The following is a 19,530-nucleotide window of genomic DNA, read 5'->3' on the forward strand; positions in this document are numbered from 1 at the left end:
GTCGGCTGGCTGCGTGCTTTCTGTGTCCTCCTTTGCTGGTGACGATGCGGTGTGAAATGATTCCTTTGGTGATGGAGCTGCTGCTGATGTTTTTGCGGCCACACTTGTGTTTTTTTGTTGGTCGCCTCCTCCTTTTCCGCTGGCTTCAGACGATCGAGAAACTTCAGAAGACAAATCAGAGGATACTCCTCCCGGAACGTCAGCGGCACGAACATCACTTGAAGAAGGCAATAAAGCATCCACCTCCGGCTGATTCGCCGGTACTTTCATCGCCTTGGAGTCCTTTAGATCTGAACCAACTAACACTTTTCTCTCGGGCACACTCTTGTTTTCATCGTCCATTAATTCCCGCCGTACGTCTAACTCCTTATTTTTGGTGACGGACGATTCTTCAGGCTGCGGTTGTTCTAATCCCAATTCTGTTCCCCCTCCTGCACCTCCTTTTAAAGATTTCTCTTGATCCCTCAATGCCGAGCCCTGTAAAGTGCCTTGCGTTTCTTGGACCAGCGGTGGTAGCGTTGATCCAACGGAAATAGCTTCGGTGGGGCCATCTTCAGGATCCTTAGCAACCAGCGCATACCGCTGAGGCCTCCAACGACGACGCCCATCCACAACGGCACGCACACCGTCCATCCCCCGACGCACGCATTCCTCCACGGCGGACGCATTCGCCCTGCCTCCTGTCCTTCTGCCGACCTCCTCCGCGCATTCCCTCTGCAGCTGAGCACGCCACCGCAAGAGCTAATACTCACACGTACCGCTATCGCCACCACAGCACGCAGAGGGCACACAACAGCAGCACACGGCCAGTCATCATCGCCATCATTCCTCTCTTTTACGTGTGGCCCTCAGCACAAAATAAATCCCATTCAGCGGAGAGAGGAAGCAAAAGATAGACACGGCCGCCACACCACGCACAGCAACAAATGGCAGCACCCCAGCAGCAGCGCACACACCACGAGACAGATGGAATCAGTACGATTGCAGAACTCGCACACCGCACCGCAAACCACAAGTTTAAAAAGCAATAAAAAACAATAATTAAAAACAATAATTAAAAAAGAAAAGAAAACAAACCCAGGGCTCCAGTGCGCATGCTTATGAGTGCGTCCGCGATGCGTTCAACGTGGCGGATGCGGGGCACAACGCGGAGCACACAGCAAGGCAGCAGAAGCAAATGAAGCAAAACAAGATCATTATTTCCTCTTATTTTATACAGTGAACCACAACACACACGCACAAATCCCCGCGGTTGAGTGCTGGCACGCACAGCCCGCACACACCTCTTCAGCCCACAGTGGTGTACGCCAGCGCGGATGCGGCGAGCAGCAGCGGGGCACACACCCACGCAGAGCTGCTGAGGCTGCCGTCGATTTCGCGAAGACGTGACGGTGCGCGGGTGGTCGACACAGCTGGCGCCTCAGTAGTCGTAGTACTTGGTGCCTGTGTTGTAGTGGTGGTCGTCGTGGTTGTCGTAGTAGTGGTAGTAGCCGCCGTGGTCTTCTTGGCCGAATCGTCGGCATTCGTATTCACATGGTCTGTGGATGGATTATTGCCACTTTTTGACTCTCTCGTATCGTTTTCGCCATTTTTCTGTACCGTATCGGCCACCAGAACTGGACTCCCTGAACTGCCGGACCCACCTGAACTCTCTTTTGTAATAGACACCGGACTTGTTGAACCTGAACTTCCTGCAAGAGCGGTCGCCCCACTTGGATTTCCTGGCAGAGCTTTTTCCGCACCTGGAGCCCCTTTCGCATCGGACTTTCCACTTTTTCCCGATGATGCAACGGCCGCAGCTGCTGAACTTGACGTCGTGGAAGTATTTGTTGCCCCTGAAACACCTGTTCCCTGTGACTGAGTAACCGAATAGGGGTCTTTTGTATCGCCTTTAACATCAGGTTCAGGCTGAACATCTGCAACGCACACGGACGGGCAGCAGCAGCACAGGGCAAGCACCAACAGGGCGCACAGCAGACGGCACGTCATCATCATCGTGAATGTGGTCGTTCAGTGGTGTGGAGCTGATCTGCACAGTGAGGGACATGGAGAGCAACAGGGGAGACGAGAGGTGCAGCAGACACACGCAGAGGGCACACCACATGAGGAGAGGGCAGCAGCCAGGCATGCACCGTACGCCGCACACCACGCACAACACACACACACCAATCCTCGGCAAACGGGCACACACACACACAGCCCTGCCGCAGCAACAACACACAGATGGAAGAGGGAGAAGCAAACGGGAGCGGCACAAAAGGCTCCACCGCATGCACATACGGCGAGAGCGGTCCGTCGTGTCGGCACCCCTCACGGAGGGTGCGCACACACACAAGAAGGTGCAGCGCACACAGCAACACAACAGCAAAGTAACAATAAAAAAGAAGATCCCCGCACACCAGGCGGACTGTTGGTCCACGGGAAGTGCAGACAATATTCATCACAAAGCAGCTTATTATCTTGTTTTGGTTGTATGCTGCTACAATAACGAGTGAGTAGCGCAAGGGCCGTCCGTACAAAAGTGGCAAGTATTCCGTCGTGCGGGCTGGGGCAGTCCCACACAGTCGCAGTCCCAGTTCCCAACGACGAGGGCATTCCCGCAGTGGATGAGGCGGAGTCTCCCGTGGTCCGTCGGGGATCAGCAGCCCGTGGCGTCCGTGATGAGGCGGTGGCGGAAGAGCCTGGTCCATCTCGAGTACCCGCGTTTGTGCTTCCTGCGTGTCTTGCCTGCCGGCATGCTTGGCAACTTCGGTGGCGACCTGCGCGCGAGGCACCTGTTAGGAAGACGGTGGCGCCATTGCGGCATCCGCATGGGAGGCCCTCGCAAACTATTATAACGCCAGGCTGAGCACGTCCGGCATGTGCCCTCATACTGTGGACGGACAAGCGCACTCTGCCGCAGGTTGGGCAGGAGGACGTCAATCCGCCGCTCGCTGGTCGACAAGGAGTTGCGGTGCTCACGTCGGGAAGAGGTTCCGGCGGAGGCAGAGGCGGGCCGGTCACCGCAGTGAGGGAGGGACGGCACCACCGACACAGAGGGTTCCTTGTGATCCGCAGGGCGCGTGCAGGCCTGTCGAAGAGTGGGCAGGAGTCGCATCGCGCCTGTGCGCAGTGCCGCCACTCGGGGACCGATGTCCGGGTCAACACCAGGAATAGAGTCCTCGCCACACCGACAGGCGCCTGTCACGCGGTGTGCGCGCCTTCCTTTTCCTCCTGGGCATCCTTCCATTATAACCTCTTCACTGCAGTGAGGAAGTCCACGTGCCAGGCATTGACGCAGTCCTGCGAGAGGAATCGTGCCATCGTGGCTTGTTTGTCAGCGGCCTCACTGCGTGGAATACCGCAGTGTGAGGGGAAAATATAAAATCCACAGGGTGACCTCGCCTCACCAAGGAAAGCAGCATAATCCAAATTTACTCAGTGACGTCGTCGTGCACCGCCAGCAGTCCAAGGCGGGGTGCCTCCATTGCCGAGAGGGAGTCCGTTTCCTCCAGCATTCGTGTGGGCGATTGGGATGTTCCCGGACAAGGAGGTATGAGATGTCTAAAAACATTTTCGATCGCAAGGCAGCCTGCCCCATATGAGCATGCGAGGCTGCCAGCTGCTGCACAATGTACCTCCACAGGGAGATCATTTGTCGTGGTGGAGTCATATAACAGCGCAGCGGATCCAGACGCGAGTGCAGCGAGAGACGAAGGACCGTCCGTCCACAATTCAAAATCACAATCCCCCAAAGAGGAGTGAGTAGAATAAAAAGCCGTGCGCCTGACATCGTCAGAGGCGTCTTCGGCAAACAGTGGCTGATAAAATCTCACGTTGTTGCAGCTCACAGTGTCCCAGGGAAAATTCGATGTTGGGCAAGAGGCGCGCGAATGTGGTTGTGGGGTGTCCCAATAATGTCACAGACGCGTAGCAATCCATTAATAACAGCATCTCTCGGAAACGGATTGATGTCGCCGCTTTCCCATGCATGGACGAAGGCATAGGTTGCGAGTAGATAAGGGAACGCAAATCCTCGTGATCATGGAGGCGTATATAGCGTTCGTATTGTGTGAATGCACGACGCCAGAGTATCTTACGGAGCGGAAGAATATTGGCCTCCAAATAGACGGATGTGTCTTCCGTAGAGGCGCTCAGGCAAAGAATGTTTTGCTACCGTCGCGGTACCGTACTTCCATATTGTGGAGATGTGTGGGGGCGAGTCAAGGGACAATTGCCTCGCCATTATGAAATAGCACACTATGAACGTATCCAATCAAAAAGGATCGCATGGTGTGATGGGACGCGTCCGCCTCTGCGACCAGACGCAGCTGATGGCGGCGTGGCATGGTCCTCTTTGCAGCGGTGGAAGCATGCGTAACACAATTAAGAAGTTGATCAATCGTGTTGCCCAGCAAGCGCACTGGGCGTGACTGAATACGCAGGTTCCCGCTAACAAGATGGAGATCGACCATGTCCTCGTCAGACCGTGTGTGTGTGAAGAGATGTGGAATAGAGCAGCTTCGCTCTTAGCGACGTTGATTTTTAGGCTATGCTCGGCAGCCCATGTGGCCACAAGAGACAAGAGCGGTCGCATTGCCGCAGCACAGGCATGGATGTCTGCACACAAGGCAACAAGTGTGTGTTCGCCAGCTTACATGAATGCGGAGGCAGAATAGATGCTGCCCAGGCGGCGCAGCAGATCATCCACACAGCAGAGGAAGAGTTGGGGTCCCGGGACGCCGCCTTGCGGTGCTCCAGCTGAGGCGAGTTGTTTCCGGGAGTGCTGTTCACGAGTGCATACCCCAACATAGCGGCCCCGCAGGTAGTTGTGCAGCCAGCGTTTGGTTCGAGGCCAAGGCGCGGAAGTCTGTCAAGCATGCGGAATAAATTCCCATGGTCAGTGGTGTCGAACGCAGTCGGAAAATCAATCGAGACCACGAGCGATGGCGACGAGGGCGTCGTGTGGGGGCGTCGTCTCCAGGGCGCTCATGCTCCACAATGCCAAACTCATTCAGTCCACGAGTAATTTGTCGATAACAAGTGCCACCACGTCCGACGTAGAACGCGGAGTTGCAAATCCGAAATTGACGTGGGTGGTGCGGCAATAACGCTGACAGACGGCGGTGAGTCATTCCTTCGGCTAACTTTAGTAAAACAGAGGGCAGCGTGATAGGTCTGTAGCTCTCTGGGCGGCATGGATCCTTCCCAGGCTTGGGGATAGGAATAGCGTCTCCCATTTTCCAGGAGCCAGGCAGGCTGCCGTTTGCGAAGGAATTGTGGATCATCGTTCTAAGTGTGCCATGCGCAACGGGCCCGAGACGGTGCAGGAATTCATTCAACATGTTGTCGGGGCCAGGGGCTGAGCCAAGCAAAGAGTCACGGATGGCCACGTCAAGTTCATACGGCGGGAAAGGCCGATCCATTTCCCAGCCACCAGGAACCAAAGGAATGCAGCAAGCAGCAGCAGCAGTATAAGGCGGTACGGCACGTGAAACCGCACAAAATGACGGACAGGCAGATTTGCCTGTTGCCGAGGCAGGGCGCATACGCGGCCAAGTTCAGTGCGGAGCACAACCGATTCCAGAGGATGAGGGTGCGGCGCCACCACGCCGTGAAGATATCGCCACCTCGGGCTGGGTGAGGCTCCAAGTCTTTTCGCGCGGGCTTCCAGAAGCACAGCGGAGCAACGGCGTAAGGCTTGATTTCGCTCTTCCTTTTTCGGGTACATTCGGCTCAAAGTAGGCTGTCTCCAGGCGAGGCAATGTGTGTGCTTCGTGTGCTGCCTCGGCGGCGGACTCGGCCTGTTCCATTTCGTGTGTCCATGTCTTTTTGGAGCTGTCACGGCTGCCGCGCGGGATATGGCGCTCAGCTGCTCGTAAGATGCCTCCGCGAGGATCCAACCATGTGGACGCGGTGGAAAGGAGGGTTTCACACAACGATGTAAAAGCATGCCAATCCGCTTTACGCAGGGCAAAGGTGGCTTTCTTCCGTCAAGGCAGCGTGTTTGCTAGTCGTGGAGTGCCATCGTCCATCTCTACCAAGTAAGATATTCAGCAGTGGTCCGAGTCCATGTAAGGGGCGAATGTCCAGTGGGAGATGCGTAGGGCGCAATACGCAGTCACGTCAGGGGACGAGGCATTACGATGTGTGATCCGTGTTGCCTGTGTCGGGTAATTTGCCAGCCCAAAATCCATATCGATTAGAACAGCGGCGAAATCATCGCCTCCAGTCCTTGATGGTACATATGACTGTCCCAGAGTTCACGATGCAAATTCAGGTCACCCGCGATAATCTCTTCGGGCAAAAGCGGCAAACGATATTGATAAATGCGGATTATTGACCAATTGTTGTGGGAGGGTTGTAGAGATTCGCCACGCAAATGCTGCAACAGCCCGGCGGAAATACACGGACAGCAATGGTCTCCAGGAGGTCAGTGCCAGGGAGCGACAGGCGCTCGCACGGTAGAGAGTGGCGCACCAGAACGGCAACGCCACCACCGCGCCCAGTGAGGCCTGAAGGTAGTCATTATGGCCACATAATTTCGTCGCCACGCCACCACGGTTACTTATTTCCTGCAGAAGAACGGTGTCAGGTGGACACTGCTCCAATCGCGCAGCAAATGCAATATTTTCACGGACGAGAGGCCTGCAATGTTGAGCCGCCAAACATTGATGTAGCCATCCTCCTCGGTGCCAGGGTTCTTGTGAACGACACCGCCACGGGCGATATCAACGGAGTGACCGCTGCGAAACGGTCGTGCAGTTCTGACCGACAGTCTGCAGGCAGACCGCCTCACCTCCCCACACCGGGCATGGCGTGGAACCTTCTCGGGAGTGAAGTCACCTTGGTCTCCGTCGTGCTCGCAGCAACGCCCTGCTGCGAAGTTCCTATACGCAACCAGAGCCCAGCACCGCGATAAGGTGCAACATCATCGCTGGGGACCGTGGATACTCGCAACGGATGGCGGTGTCGACATTCCCAAGTCAGCCGGGATTGGCATACTGCTCTCATCCCCGCATTCCTCGGAAATAATACAGAAGGTTAGTACCAACGGCGGCACACGCCCATGCAGCCGCACGACGGAGTCCCGTGCACTGCTCCCGGCCATGGAAAGGCTGAGTATCCATCGTATCCAGCACATGCAAAAACCCTGCTTGTGGTTACAGACAGTCATTCCCTTCTAGCCGCCATCACCAAGGGCCCGCTCAGTCATACAGACTGGACGGGGGATCAGATCTGGCAGCGTCTCTTGACACTGACGCGTGCTGGCTGGTCCGTGCAGCTGCAGTTTTGCTACGAACATCGCGGAGTACACGCTAACGAGCCTGCAGATCAGCATGCGACGCAGAACACGGCAACCGGGCAACACACAGAGCATGGAATAGCACCCATGTGGCACACGGACCTGCTGTCATGCATTAACACCCAGCTCACCAACAAGTGGCGTAGTACCATGCATCAGGACACCCACCACTACTTGCTTCGCAGCGCCAGGCCATCAGATCCAGGCGGCAAGCACCTAATCACTCAGGAGGCCCTCGACCAACAAGAACAGAAACACACTGCACGGGAAGGGTGCGGGGAATCCGAGCTCTGGGGTCGCCTGTACTGGACTGTGAGAGACTGCACGAACCAACGCCGTTTCTGCAACATCTCACCGGAACACACCGCTTTCATGCGCTCCAACGACGATCCCACCGCACCGGGACGGAGGCTGTTCCCCCGACGACAAGGGAGGCCGACGCACCGCCTGTGGAGAGACGGCCCTCCACACAGCGTCGGAAGAGGAAATGCCCGCACTGTGACGCCACAGTGGTGGGACACACGAACCACATCGGTCACTGTCGGTGCTTTCATCCGGAACGCCCTCCACCGCTTCCCGACCTCCACCGCGATTGCTGCGACACGGTCCTCCCCACACAAAAAAAGGCACCGCACAGCACAGAAGTCGCCGCGCACAAAACCCAGACGCCACACGGCATCGAAACAGCAGTGCCAGGAGGCGATCTCTGCTGCCACAGGATCAGCCAGCCTCCACAAGCAAAACAATCAGCCCGCAGAAAACACTGCACCAACTGCTTCCGGAATGTACAGACGCTCTGGCTGTGCGCCAACGGCTGGGCATCGAGAAGGACCTTGGCACCGAAAGCTTCTTCCAATGGCAGCTGCCTCATAGCAGGAAACTCATGTCGCTCCTCGACCACCTCCTCGGCACCCTGGTGACATCTTGTGGCTAGACATGTCGGTAAGAGCAGGGAAAAATAATAATAATGAGCATTCCCGCCACTATAGAGACGTGGTGCATCTTGCGATCCCGCTGGCGGCTCTCCTCTTCCACCGCTGTTTTTGCGCAGGATGTCACCACAGTCATTTTTGTGGTTTGGTCGGCTTCGTGTTGCGCTCCGGGTTCTCCTCCTTCATCGCCCTGCGGTGCTTCCTTCGCCGTCCCTGGCACCTGTGACTGTCCCGTGACGGTTTGTTCCGAAGCCGGACTGCCCTGGGAGGTCCTCCCGCCACCAGCATGCACTCCACACGCTGCCTGCTGAGACGCGTCGGAGCGTGGGGATGTTGTGCCTGCAGATTGCCCTCCGCCCAAAGACTCCGGTCCACTTGCACGCATCCGAGCAGCAGACGCGCTGCCAGCGCCGGACGGATTGCAAGTGCCACTTTGCAGTGGGTCGCTGCTGGATTGGCCCTGCCTCGTCGGAGCAGTGAGTGCTCCTGCCGAGGTGGGATTGGGGTCCTCACCCGCGGTGTTTCCTCCACCCTCCTCGTCTTCCTGATTGCTATTGCCCTCAGAGTTCACATTCCCCCTTCGTCCAGAGCCACCGGCCACGGGTCCACCTTCCGCAGCCATCACACCCCGCGCGTGCCCAGCAGTCACCGCGCCATCACCCGCGGGCAGCACACGCACCCCGTCGCAGCAGCCCTCACTCACACGCACGAGCAGCTGCGCATCACTGCAGGGGCCAACAGGACGCAGAGCACACGGCCAGTCATCATCACAAACAGTGGAGTCGCCTAACGCTGCGGAGCCAACCTGCGATAGCACGAGAAAAACAAAGAGAGACACGGCCGCTACACCACGCACAGCAACAAATGGCAGCACCCCAGCAGCAGCGCACACACCACGAGACAGATGGAATCAGTACGACTGCAGAGCTCGCACACCGCACCGCAAACCACAAGTTTAAAAAGCAATAAAAAACAATAATTAAAAACAATAATTAAAAAAGAAAAGAAAACAAACCCAGGGCTCCAGTGCGCATGCTTATGAGTGCGTCCGCGATGCGTTCAACGTGGCGGATGCGGGGCACAACGCGGAGCACACAGCAAGGCAGCAGAAGCAAATGAAGCAAAACAAGATCATTATTTCCTCTTATTTATACAGTGAACCACAACACACGCGCACAAATCCCCGCGGTTGAGTGCTGGCACGCACAGCCCGCACACACCTCTTCAGCCCAGAGCGGTGTACGCCAGCGCGGATGCGGCGAGCAGCAGCGGGGCACACACCCACGCAGAGCTGCTGAGGCTGCCGTCGATTTCGCGAAGACGTGACGGTGCGCGGGTGGTCGACACAGCTGGCGCCTCAGTAGTCGTAGTACTTGGTGCCTGTGTTGTAGTGGTGGTCGTCGTGGTTGTCGTAGTAGTGGTAGTAGCCGCCGTGGTCTTCTTGGCCGAATCGTCGGCATTCGTATTCACATGGTCTGTGGATAGATTATTGCCACTTTTTGACTCTCTCGTATCGTTTTCGCCATTTTTCTGTACCGTATCGGCCACCAGAACTGGACTCCCTGAACTGCCGGACCCACCTGAACTCTCTTTTGTAATAGACACCGGACTTGTTGAACCTGAACTTCCTGCCAGAGCGGTCGCCCCACTTGGATTTCCTGGCGGAGCTTTTTCCGCACCTGGAGCCCCTTTCGCATCGGACTTTCCACTTTTTCCCGATGATGCAACGGCCGCAGCTGCTGAACTTGACGTCGTGGAAGTATTTGTTGCCCCTGAAACACCTGTTCCCTGTGACTGAGTAACCGAATAGGGGTCTTTTGTATCGCCTTTAACATCAGGTTCAGGCTGAACATCTGCAACGCACACGGACGGGCAGCAGCAGCACAGGGCGAGCACCAACAGGGCGCACAGCAGACGGCACGTCATCATCATCGTGAGTGTGGTCGTTCAGTGGTGTGGAGCTGATCTGCACAGTGAGGGACATGGAGAGCAACAGGGGAGACGAGAGGTGCGGCAGACACACACAGAGGGCACACCACATGAGGAGAGGGCAGCAGCCAGGCATGCACCATACGCCGCACACCACGCACAACACACACTCCAATCCACGGCAGCAGGCACACACACACACAGCCCTGCCGCAACACCAACACACAGATGGAAGAGGGAGAAGCAAACAGGAGCGGCACACAAGGCTCCACCGCATGCACATGCGGCGAGAGCGGTCCGTCGTGTCGGCACCCCTCACGGAGGGTGCGCACACACACACAAGAAGGTGCAGCGCACACAGCAACACAAAAGCAAAGTAACAATACAAAAAGGAGATCCCCGCACACCACGCGGATTGTTGGTCCACGGGAAGTGCAACCAATATTCACCACAAAAACAGTTCGGTTGCCGTGGGCCTTCGTCCACATTCATCGCATACCACTTCATGCAAGCGCGGCCACCACCGCAGCTGCAGCCGCAAACGTAAATATAAGCACAAGGAAAGGAATAATGCAAGCAATCATTTATTTGTGTTTCTGTTTGGATGTTGGCGGATGTGTGCACATTTTTTGTTCGTTTGGGTTTTTTTGTGTGTGTGTGTGCAAACCTTCATGCCTGGGTCGTGTGTTGGGGATTTCAGCAAGGTGCACAATTATTTATTTTCCCACTTGTGAATTTTTCTTGTGTTGGTGCAGCCAATAATTCGGTGTGTGTTGTTCCTGCCTTTCGCTGGTAAAGTGCTGCAATAGATGTTTGTGTTTCCTTTCGTTGCTGTGGCACCTGATTCCTCACCGTTTATTGCGGTAGAAATAAAAATATGTGAGTGGACCCCCACGCACCAGAACGCACCTTCGCTCCTATTTATTGCTGCATGGAAGGGCATGCGTGTTTGGTGGTGCCTCGACCATATATTTTGTGGGCGTACATTCCCCTGCAGGCTGAGGGCGGGATGACGCTCCATCGCGGTGCACTTCCCTCGCATGCCGCCCACCGTGATTCATAATGCATCACCCCCTCACATACTCCGTGGTGCCACACCGTTGATATTATTGCAGCCGCTGTGATTCCGCGTATTTCACGCATTTGATTGTGCCACAATACATCCGCTCGTGTGGCCGCCGCATCCAAACAGCGGTGCCCAACACCGTGAGCGGCACTCCACATCCCTGCATGTCCCAACGCAGTGGTGCTTGACTGTCAGCCAGGCGTCAGACAACAGGAGAGTATTGTGCTGGCAGTACAACACACGGAGCTGCAGTGAATGACTCGGGCGGCGACGCATCCATTTGTCGCAAAGCAGTGAAAAGGAGTCGGGCAAAATAATGCCGGCTGCACTTACGACACCACATCCACAGCCAAAGCATGCGACGTGATGTGTGTTTCACTGGTGCTGTGAAATGCCTGCAGACGACGTCACTAGTGGAGGCATGCCACCCATGATCAGCGGACAGACAATAATCGGCATGGGAGGCCACAAAAGGCAGCAACGACGCCAGCAGCAGCAGCAGCTCTCTCTCTCTCTCTGTTGCCTCCGAGAAGTAATTATTCCACCAGCCACAGCTCACTGTGCCATCGTGACACTCCATGCACGTCGTGGCTGCGTCAACACATCCTGCTCCCTGCTGCGCCTCGAAAGATGCCTCACTCCGTCCACTAAGTGCGTCGGTGTGGGCCGTGCCTGGGCTGTTCGTGAGGACCACAACAATGTGAGGGTCACCGAGTCGCGGCATGTTTGTTGTGACGTTGTTGCATGGCACCTGCACACACACGCAGCGCCTGCATCCCTCCCTTTTGTGTCTGCCCTCCGCCGGAGTGGCCACACACACGGGCAGCAGCAAAATCACTTCACCCTCGACGATCCAAAATCAACACCGACATCTCTCGCGACGCAAAGATCTCAGTTGCCAGCACGGGCTTCATGCCGCTCTGCCATCGACGCTGAAGCACGGCTCAGTGCACGCACTTATTTTCCTCGTGTGCAGTCAGCCGTTTGCTTCACACATTCTTCGACGGAATGACGTCCACAAAAGCACGCCACAAAAGCCACTGTGATCGCACAAGCTCTTGCGACGAACGTCGGTGTGTGCGTGCATCCGCTGCTCACACGTGCTGGCAGGCAGCCCGCAGCCGGTGCCCTCGTGCCAGTTCATCGGCTCCAGCACGGAAAAGAGAAAACGGCCTATTCCCGATGCACTTATTCTCACCGGCAGCACCAACACGCTGGTCGCCAGCCGTCATTCCTCAGCACATCCAGGAATGCCGAAAATTGACGTGGAGCTGTCAGCCAACAATGCCACAATCCCGCACACATGTCGGCTCCACCAGAGAAGGCACAAATCACAAACAACACCCCTCACGTGTCATCCAAACATCATTCCGACACACCGCGATACGCCAAACAGAAGTATTCGTCACTCCATGCACCTCCCCACACAATCACATAGTCCACGCACCACGCACGTCAGCGGCTCACACGCAGTCAAACAAATGTCCCTCGGATCAGTGGCCTCCACCTGCTGCGGTGGGAAGTAAAAAAAAAGAGACGAGCAGCCAAACCCCAAAAGAGTGCCACGACTGGCCGCAACTCAACGGAACGCAGTCACCCAAATGAATTCAGTCCTAATGCCCTTAGCCTCCCACCTTCCCCACAAAAGCTGCAAAGATTGAAAACAAACGCACCGTCCAATAAACTCTTTGTGCAAAGCCAAAAGAAGCCGCAGTGCCTCCTGCTGCCCTCACAGTCCGTTGATGACGCCTGGATGCGGATGGTCACCCATCGGTACTTCCAAACGACGCCGCACACCCGCGACGCATCCTGCGCTCTGAGACATGCGGCCCTCACTATCACCAGAGACGCCCACGCACCGTCGTACGCAACAAATCGTCAAGAAACGAAGGATAAGTCAGACTGACAGCAAGACACCCGCCGACAAGTCACAGCACAAACATCATCACAAGCAGAACCAAAAGCAATGCAGGCCGCAGAGTAAAGTGAATCAAATGACGCATGGCGTATGTAAAAGAAAAAAAAAACTCAGTGGCGCTACAAGAATACAAGAGGCTGACACTCTCTCAACAATAAAGGAAAAGTATAATAATACACAAAAAGACAATTTAGGCGTCCACCATCAAAGCAAGCCACAAATCGAATAAAAAGGGCAATGAAATGGGTGCACTCAACCAAACCACACGTAAAACAAAACAAGAAGCCGAAGCGTGGGACGACCAGCGCACACACACTCTCATTGCTCCCGTAAAGCAAAACACACACACAGAGGGAGAGAGAGAGAGGTCGCCCACTCAATGCAATAAAAACAAAACAGAAACAGTTACGGTGCTCCGCCCATGCAGCCAGGCAGGACGGCAGCGGTGCGTGTCGTGCAAAAGAGAGCACCAACGGGCCTGCATGGGTGTGCATGCATATATACAATGGGCACATTATGTGTGTGCCTCGTGGGGTGAGGTGAGGGCGAGAGTCCATGCAAGGAGACACACACACAGAGAGAGAAGGAAGAGTGTGTGTGCGGGCGGTGCATGGCTCTCTCACACTCACTCTCACGCGGCCACCACCGCAGCAGCACACGCAACAAGAAGAAGAAGAGGCAAAAGAGGGGAGGTGGTGTGGGAGACCGCGGCGCTGCTGTCACTGTCGCCAACCTTTTCATTATCGCCAGTTTGGCGTTTTTCTGTCGCTGCAGCATCCGGAGTTCGAGCATCCTCGGATGTCTTCGTCCCTGTGGAGTGTTCCTCCTCAAAAGGGGAAGGTTCTTCGCTTGTAGATGGCTCAGTTTCTTGTTCTTGACTGCCAGTTGATGTACTCTGCGCCGTACCTTCCGTAGAGGCAGAATATTCTTTATTTTCCTTTTGTTGTTCGGGTAGTTTCGTGGATGTATCCGTGCTTTGGCTTTCATTCGTCTTTTGTTCCGGAGTTAACATTCCATTTTGGGTTTTGTGCTCCGGCGATACTGTGTTTGGCACTGTCGTTTGGACCGGTTCACTGCTTTCTGATTTTGTACCTGGACTGTTTAATAAGTCTTCTTCTATGGGGTTGTGTGGATCCTCGTTTCCACTACTTTCCACTCCCAATGAGGACTGACCTTCTCCACCCTTACTGTTCTCGCCAACACCTTCACCCCTTTCTGAGGCAGGATTGTGTGGCTGCGGCTGCGGTAGCGGTTGTAACTGTTGCGGTTGTGGCTGCGGTTGCTGTAGTACATTTCCTTACGATTTTGGCGGTTGCCCTACTTCCTGTTCTTTATTTTGTATTTCTGGCTTTGTTTTTCCTTGTTCTGGAGCATTTTTCAAACGTTCTTCTAATTGCTCTGAAGAGCTTCTATCTTCACCCTCCACTCCAGGAGCAACAAACAGTTGATCATTTTTAACTTCTTTTCCTTCCAAGGATTTTCCTTCAGACTTTTCTGTTGATTGATTAACCTTGGGCAAACCTTTTGTTGGATCTAAGCTATCTGATCCTGGCGTTGAAGTTCAAGTCGACCCCACAGCAACTTTACCACCACCGGCAGGAATCTCCACCACCTCCTCGTCACATCTACCGCCGGCAGCGCACCACAGCACGCAGAGGGCACACACCAGCAGCACACGGCCAGTCATCATCATCACCACTCCTGTCACTTGCGTTTAGCCTTCAGCACAAACTAACTCCCCATCAACGAAGAGTGAAAGCAAAAAGGAGAGACACGTCACGCAATCACGCACAGTCACAAATGGCAATGAAAACACCATGAGGCAGTTGGAATCAGTACAATTGCAGAGCTCGCACAGTGATCCCCAAACCAAAAGTTTAAAAAGCAGTAAAAAAGGCACAACAGCAGAGTTGAGAGTCCGGTAAAATTCCCAAAAAGTAAAAAATAAAAAATCGATCAGGGACGTCCTTTATTTTATGTGCCAAGCAGCGCAAAGTAAACGACCACTAGTTTTTGTATACGTAATGCCTGCAGTAAAAAATCAAAAAAGATCGTGCTTTTCCGTGAGCCCACACAACTCTCCTCACATTTCGTGCGTCACCCAGTCTTTTCTTCCAATCCTCCTTTCGTGCAGTCCGTGGGACGCACAGCAATGAGGCCGGCACCGCGTGTGGGCAACGGAAGGAAACAAGAGGAGAAACACGTCACTCATGACAAAGTACGACAAGCAACCATTGGGGAAAAACACAGGGATGCTGATTATTCCAATAGGGCAAAAGCAGCAAAAATAAATAAATAAAAGAAAATAAAAAAACTTAAATTATTGACACAACTCATTGAGTGATGCTGGCAAGCTGCACAGTTATTGTTCCACAAAAAGCCGTAATTCCACCCTCCCTCACACCTCAGCAAAGTGCTGCAGTGCCCCACAGCCCCAGAATCAAAAGCAACATCACCCGAGACACACACATGCACGGTGATGTTGCCAATTAAAGCCATGGCCAACAAATCAACGAACTGCCCGTGCTCAAGCAAAATGACATGGTCCAAGGGTATTGTTGCGTTGAACTCCGATGGGATCTCCGATTTTCCAGAAGTTGTGCGCAAATAATCCTGTGCGGCATCACCGCCACCCAACACGTTACCACTCGTTCAGCATTTGCTAGGACTGTGCTGGGCTCAGGCGTGGCTGTTGTACCATCCAAGGGCATTAGATCACTGTTGCTGCGTGAATCGGGGCCGCTGCCCATGCCCACGGCAGCGCAGGCATAATTCTCCTATTCATGCCCAACGTCTTGTTACTCGCTGGAAACTGTGTTGGCAGTGGATAGATCGTCTTCTCTTGCTGTGCGCGCGTCTGGATCCGCGCTTCCACTCAAGTCCCCGGAGAGCCGCGCTGCCTGTGGAGCCTCACCGCGCAGCTGCTGGCAGCCTCGCATGCACATATAGGGCAGACTGCCTTGCGATCGAAAATGTTTTTAGACATCTCATACCTCCTTGTCTGGGAACATCCCAATCGCCCACACGAATGCTGGAGGAAACGGACTCCCTCTCGGCAATGGAGGCACCCCGCGTTGCCCACCGACCGTGCGAGACCGCGTTACTGAGCAAATTTGGATTATGCTGCTTTCCTTGGTGAAGCGAGGTCACCCTGTGGATTTTATATTTTCCCATCACACTGCGGTATTCCACGCAGTGAGGCCGCTGACAAACAAGCCACGATTGCACGATTCCTCCCGCAGGACTGCGTCAATGCCTGGCACGTGGACTTCCTCACTGCAGTGAAGAGGTTATAATGGAAGGATGCCCAGGAGGAAAAGGAGGGCGCACACACCGCGTGGCAGGCGCCTGTCGGTGTGGCGAGGACTCTATTCCTGGTGTTGACCCGGACATCGGTCCCCGAGTGGCGGCACTGCGCACAGGCGCGATGCGACTCCTGCCCGCTCTTCGACAGGCCTGCACGCGCCCTGCGGATCACAAGGAACCCTCTGTGTCGGTGGTGCCGTCCCTCCCTCACTGCGGTGACCGGCCCGCCTCTGCCCTCGCCGGAACCTCTTCCCGACGTGAGCGCCGCAACTCCTTGTCGACCAGCGAGCGGCGGATTGACGTCCTCCTGCCCAACCTGCGGCAGAGTGCGCTTGTCCGTCCACAGTATGAGGGCACATGCCGGACGTGCTCAGCCTGGCGTTATAATGGTTGGAGGGGGCCTCCCATGCGGATGCCACAATGGTGCCACCGTCTTCCTAACGGGTGCCTCGCGCGCGGGTCGCCGCCAAAGTTGCCAAGCATGCCAGCAGGCAACACACGCAGGAAGCACAAACGCGGGTACTCGAGATGGACCAGGCTCTTCCGCCACCGCCTCATCACGGGCGCCACGGGCTGCTGATCCCCGACGGACCACGGGAGACTCCGCCTCATCCACTGCGGGAATGCCCTCGTCGTTGGGAATCTGGGACTGCGACTGTGTGGGACTGCCCCAGCCCGCACGACGGAATACTTGCCACTTTTGTACGGACGGCCCTTGCGCTACTCACTCGTTATTGTAGCAGCATACAACCAAAACAAGATAACAAGCTGCTTTGTGATGAATATTGGCTGCACTTCCCGTGGACCAACAATCCGCGTGGTGTGCGGGGATCTCCTTTTTGTATTGTTACTTTGCTGTTGTGTTGCTGTGTGCGCTGCACCTTCTTGTGTGTGCGCACCCTCCGTGAGGGGTGCCGACACGACGGACCGCTCTCGCCGCATGTGCATGCGGTGGAGCCTTGTGTGCCGCTCCTGTTTGCTTCTCCCTCTTCCATCTGTGTGTTGGTGTTGCGGCAGGGCTGTGTGTGTGTGTGCCTGCTGCCGTGGATTGGAGTGTGTGTTGTGCGTGGTGTGCGGCTTATGGTGCATGCCTGGCTGCTGCCCTCTCCTCATGTGGTGTGCCCTCTGTGTGTGTCTGCCGCACCTCTCGTCTCCCCTGTTGCTCTCCATGTCCCTCACTGTGCAGATCAGCTCCACACCACTGAACGACCACACTCACGATGATGATGACGCGCCGTCTGCTGTGCGCCCTGTTGGTGCTTGCCCTGTGCTGCTGCTGCCCGTCCGTGTGCGCGGCAGACACTGAGTTGGAGGAGACTGGAAATCTTGTTGGAGAACAAGGCGACGGCATACCGCTTCCTCCACCACAGCCACCAACTGCTAAGCCGGTTGAGGCTATTGTAAGTGCCCCTATTCTACCCCCCCGTGCAACAGGAAGACCAGCGGACCCCGGTCATTCAGATCCTCCAACAACAGGGTCCGTTGCAAAGCCGGGAGATGATGGCGGAGAGAGACCAGGATCTACCAGTACGGAAACGAATCCAGATGACGAAAAAAATACAGTACAGGCAGATGGTAAGAAGGGTAAGAAAGGGTCATCCAGTGACAAGATACTATCCGAGGAACAGGCAAATAGGGAGTCTGAAGATTCTACAGAGGAGACCACTACGACGACCACAACACAGCCACCAACCACGACCACCACCACTGCGCCAGAGGCACCCAGCACTACGACTACTGAGGCGCCAGCTGTGTCGACCACCCGCGCACCGTCACGTCTTCGCAGAATCGACGGCAGCCTCAGCAGCTCTGCGTGGGTGTGTGCCCCGCTGCTGCTCGCCGCATCCGCGCTGGCGTACACCGCTGTGGGCTGAAGAGGTGTGTGCGGGCTGTGCGTGCCAGCACTCAACCGCGGGGATTTGTGCGTGTGTGTTGTGGTCCACTGTATAAATAAGAGAAAACAATGATCTTGTTTTGCTTCATTTGCTTCTGCTGCCGTGCTGTGTGCTCCGCGTTTTGCCCCGCATCCGCCACGTTGAACGCATCGCGGACACACTCATATGCATGCGCACTGGAGCTCTGGGTTTGTTTTCTTTTCTTTTTTAATTATTGTTTTTTAATTATTGTTTTTTATTGCTTTTTAATTATTGCTTTTTAAACTTGTAGTTTGCGGTGCGGTGTGCGAGCTCTGCAGTCGTACTGATTCCATCTGTCTCGTGGTGTGTGCGCTGCTGCTGGGGTGCTGCCATTTGTTGCTGTGCGTGGTGTAGCGGCTGTGTCTATCTTTTGCTTCCTCTCTCCGCTGAATGGGATTTATTTTGTGCTGAGGGCCACACGTAAAAGAGAGGAATGATGGCGATGATGACTGGCCGTGTGCTGCTGTTGTGTGTCCTCTGCGTGCTGTTATGGCGATAGCGGTACGTGTGAGTATTAGCTCTTGCGGTGGCGTGCTCAGCTGCAGAGGGAATGCGCGGAGGAGGTCGGCAGAAGGACAGGAGGCAGGGCGAATGCGTCCGCCGTGGAGGAATGCGTGCGTCGGGGGATGGACGGTGTGCGTGCCGTTGTGGATGGGCGTCGTCGTTGGAGGCCTCAGCGGTATGCGCTGGTTGCTAAGGATCCTGAAGATGGCCCCACCGAAGCTATTTCCGTTGGATCAACGCTACCACCGCTGGTCCAAGAAACGCAAGGCACTTTACAGGGCTCGGCATTGAGGGATCAAGAGAAATCTTTAAAAGGAGGTGCAGGAGGGGGAACAGAATTGGGATTAGAACAACCGCAGCCTGAAGAATCGTCCGTCACCAAAAATAAGGAGTTAGACGTACGGCGGGAATTAATGGACGATGAAAACAAGAGTGTGCCCGAGAGAAAAGTGTTAGTTGGTTCAGATCTAAAGGACTCCAAGGCGATGAAAGTACCGGCGAATCAGCCGGAGGTGGATGCTTTATTGCCTTCTTCAAGTGATGTTCGTGCCGCTGACGTTCCGGGAGGAGTATCCTCTGATTTGTCTTCTGAAGTTTCTCGATCGTCTGAAGCCAGCGGAAAAGGAGGAGGCGACCAACAAAAAAACACAAGTGTGCCGCAAAAACATCAGCAG

General features: G+C 55.2%; 3 protein-coding genes and 5 pseudogenes across 3 annotated transcripts, besides 7 other annotated features; 2 read left to right on the forward strand and 6 right to left on the reverse strand.

Moving 5' to 3' along the window:
• On the reverse strand, positions 1–823 carry Tc00.1047053506329.9 (annotated as a pseudogene; the record flags this gene model as incomplete).
• Positions 1–19,530: a sequence feature (areas not merged during assembly with more than two copies in the genome that could not be assigned to a particular haplotype).
• Positions 1,027–1,062: a sequence feature (AT_rich).
• Tc00.1047053506329.20 (mucin TcMUCII, putative) lies at positions 1,288–1,995 on the reverse strand (the record flags this gene model as incomplete). The annotated part of the gene is made up of 1 exon (XM_804548.1): positions 1,288–1,995. The coding sequence occupies one exon, from the start codon at positions 1,993–1,995 to the stop codon at positions 1,288–1,290; it is 708 nt and encodes a 235-aa protein (XP_809641.1).
• Positions 1,448–1,500: a microsatellite.
• On the reverse strand, positions 5,405–5,932 carry Tc00.1047053506329.35 (annotated as a pseudogene).
• Positions 9,182–9,217: a sequence feature (AT_rich).
• On the reverse strand, positions 9,442–10,149 carry Tc00.1047053506329.50 (mucin TcMUCII, putative; the record flags this gene model as incomplete). Its single annotated transcript, XM_804549.1, has 1 exon — positions 9,442–10,149. The coding sequence occupies one exon, from the start codon at positions 10,147–10,149 to the stop codon at positions 9,442–9,444; it is 708 nt and encodes a 235-aa protein (XP_809642.1).
• Positions 9,602–9,654: a microsatellite.
• On the reverse strand, positions 13,762–14,823 carry Tc00.1047053506329.59 (annotated as a pseudogene).
• Positions 15,414–15,455: a sequence feature (AT_rich).
• Tc00.1047053506329.65 lies at positions 15,536–16,069 on the reverse strand (annotated as a pseudogene).
• Tc00.1047053506329.70 (mucin TcMUCII, putative) lies at positions 17,657–18,310 on the forward strand (the record flags this gene model as incomplete). Its single annotated transcript, XM_804550.1, has 1 exon — positions 17,657–18,310. The coding sequence occupies one exon, from the start codon at positions 17,657–17,659 to the stop codon at positions 18,308–18,310; it is 654 nt and encodes a 217-aa protein (XP_809643.1).
• Positions 18,535–18,571: a sequence feature (AT_rich).
• Tc00.1047053506329.79 lies at positions 18,786–19,530 on the forward strand (annotated as a pseudogene; the record flags this gene model as incomplete).

Source organism: Trypanosoma cruzi (genome assembly GCF_000209065.1).
Source record: "Trypanosoma cruzi strain CL Brener chromosome Unknown tcruzi_1047053506329, whole genome shotgun sequence".
Classification (NCBI taxonomy): domain Eukaryota; phylum Euglenozoa; class Kinetoplastea; order Trypanosomatida; family Trypanosomatidae; genus Trypanosoma; species Trypanosoma cruzi.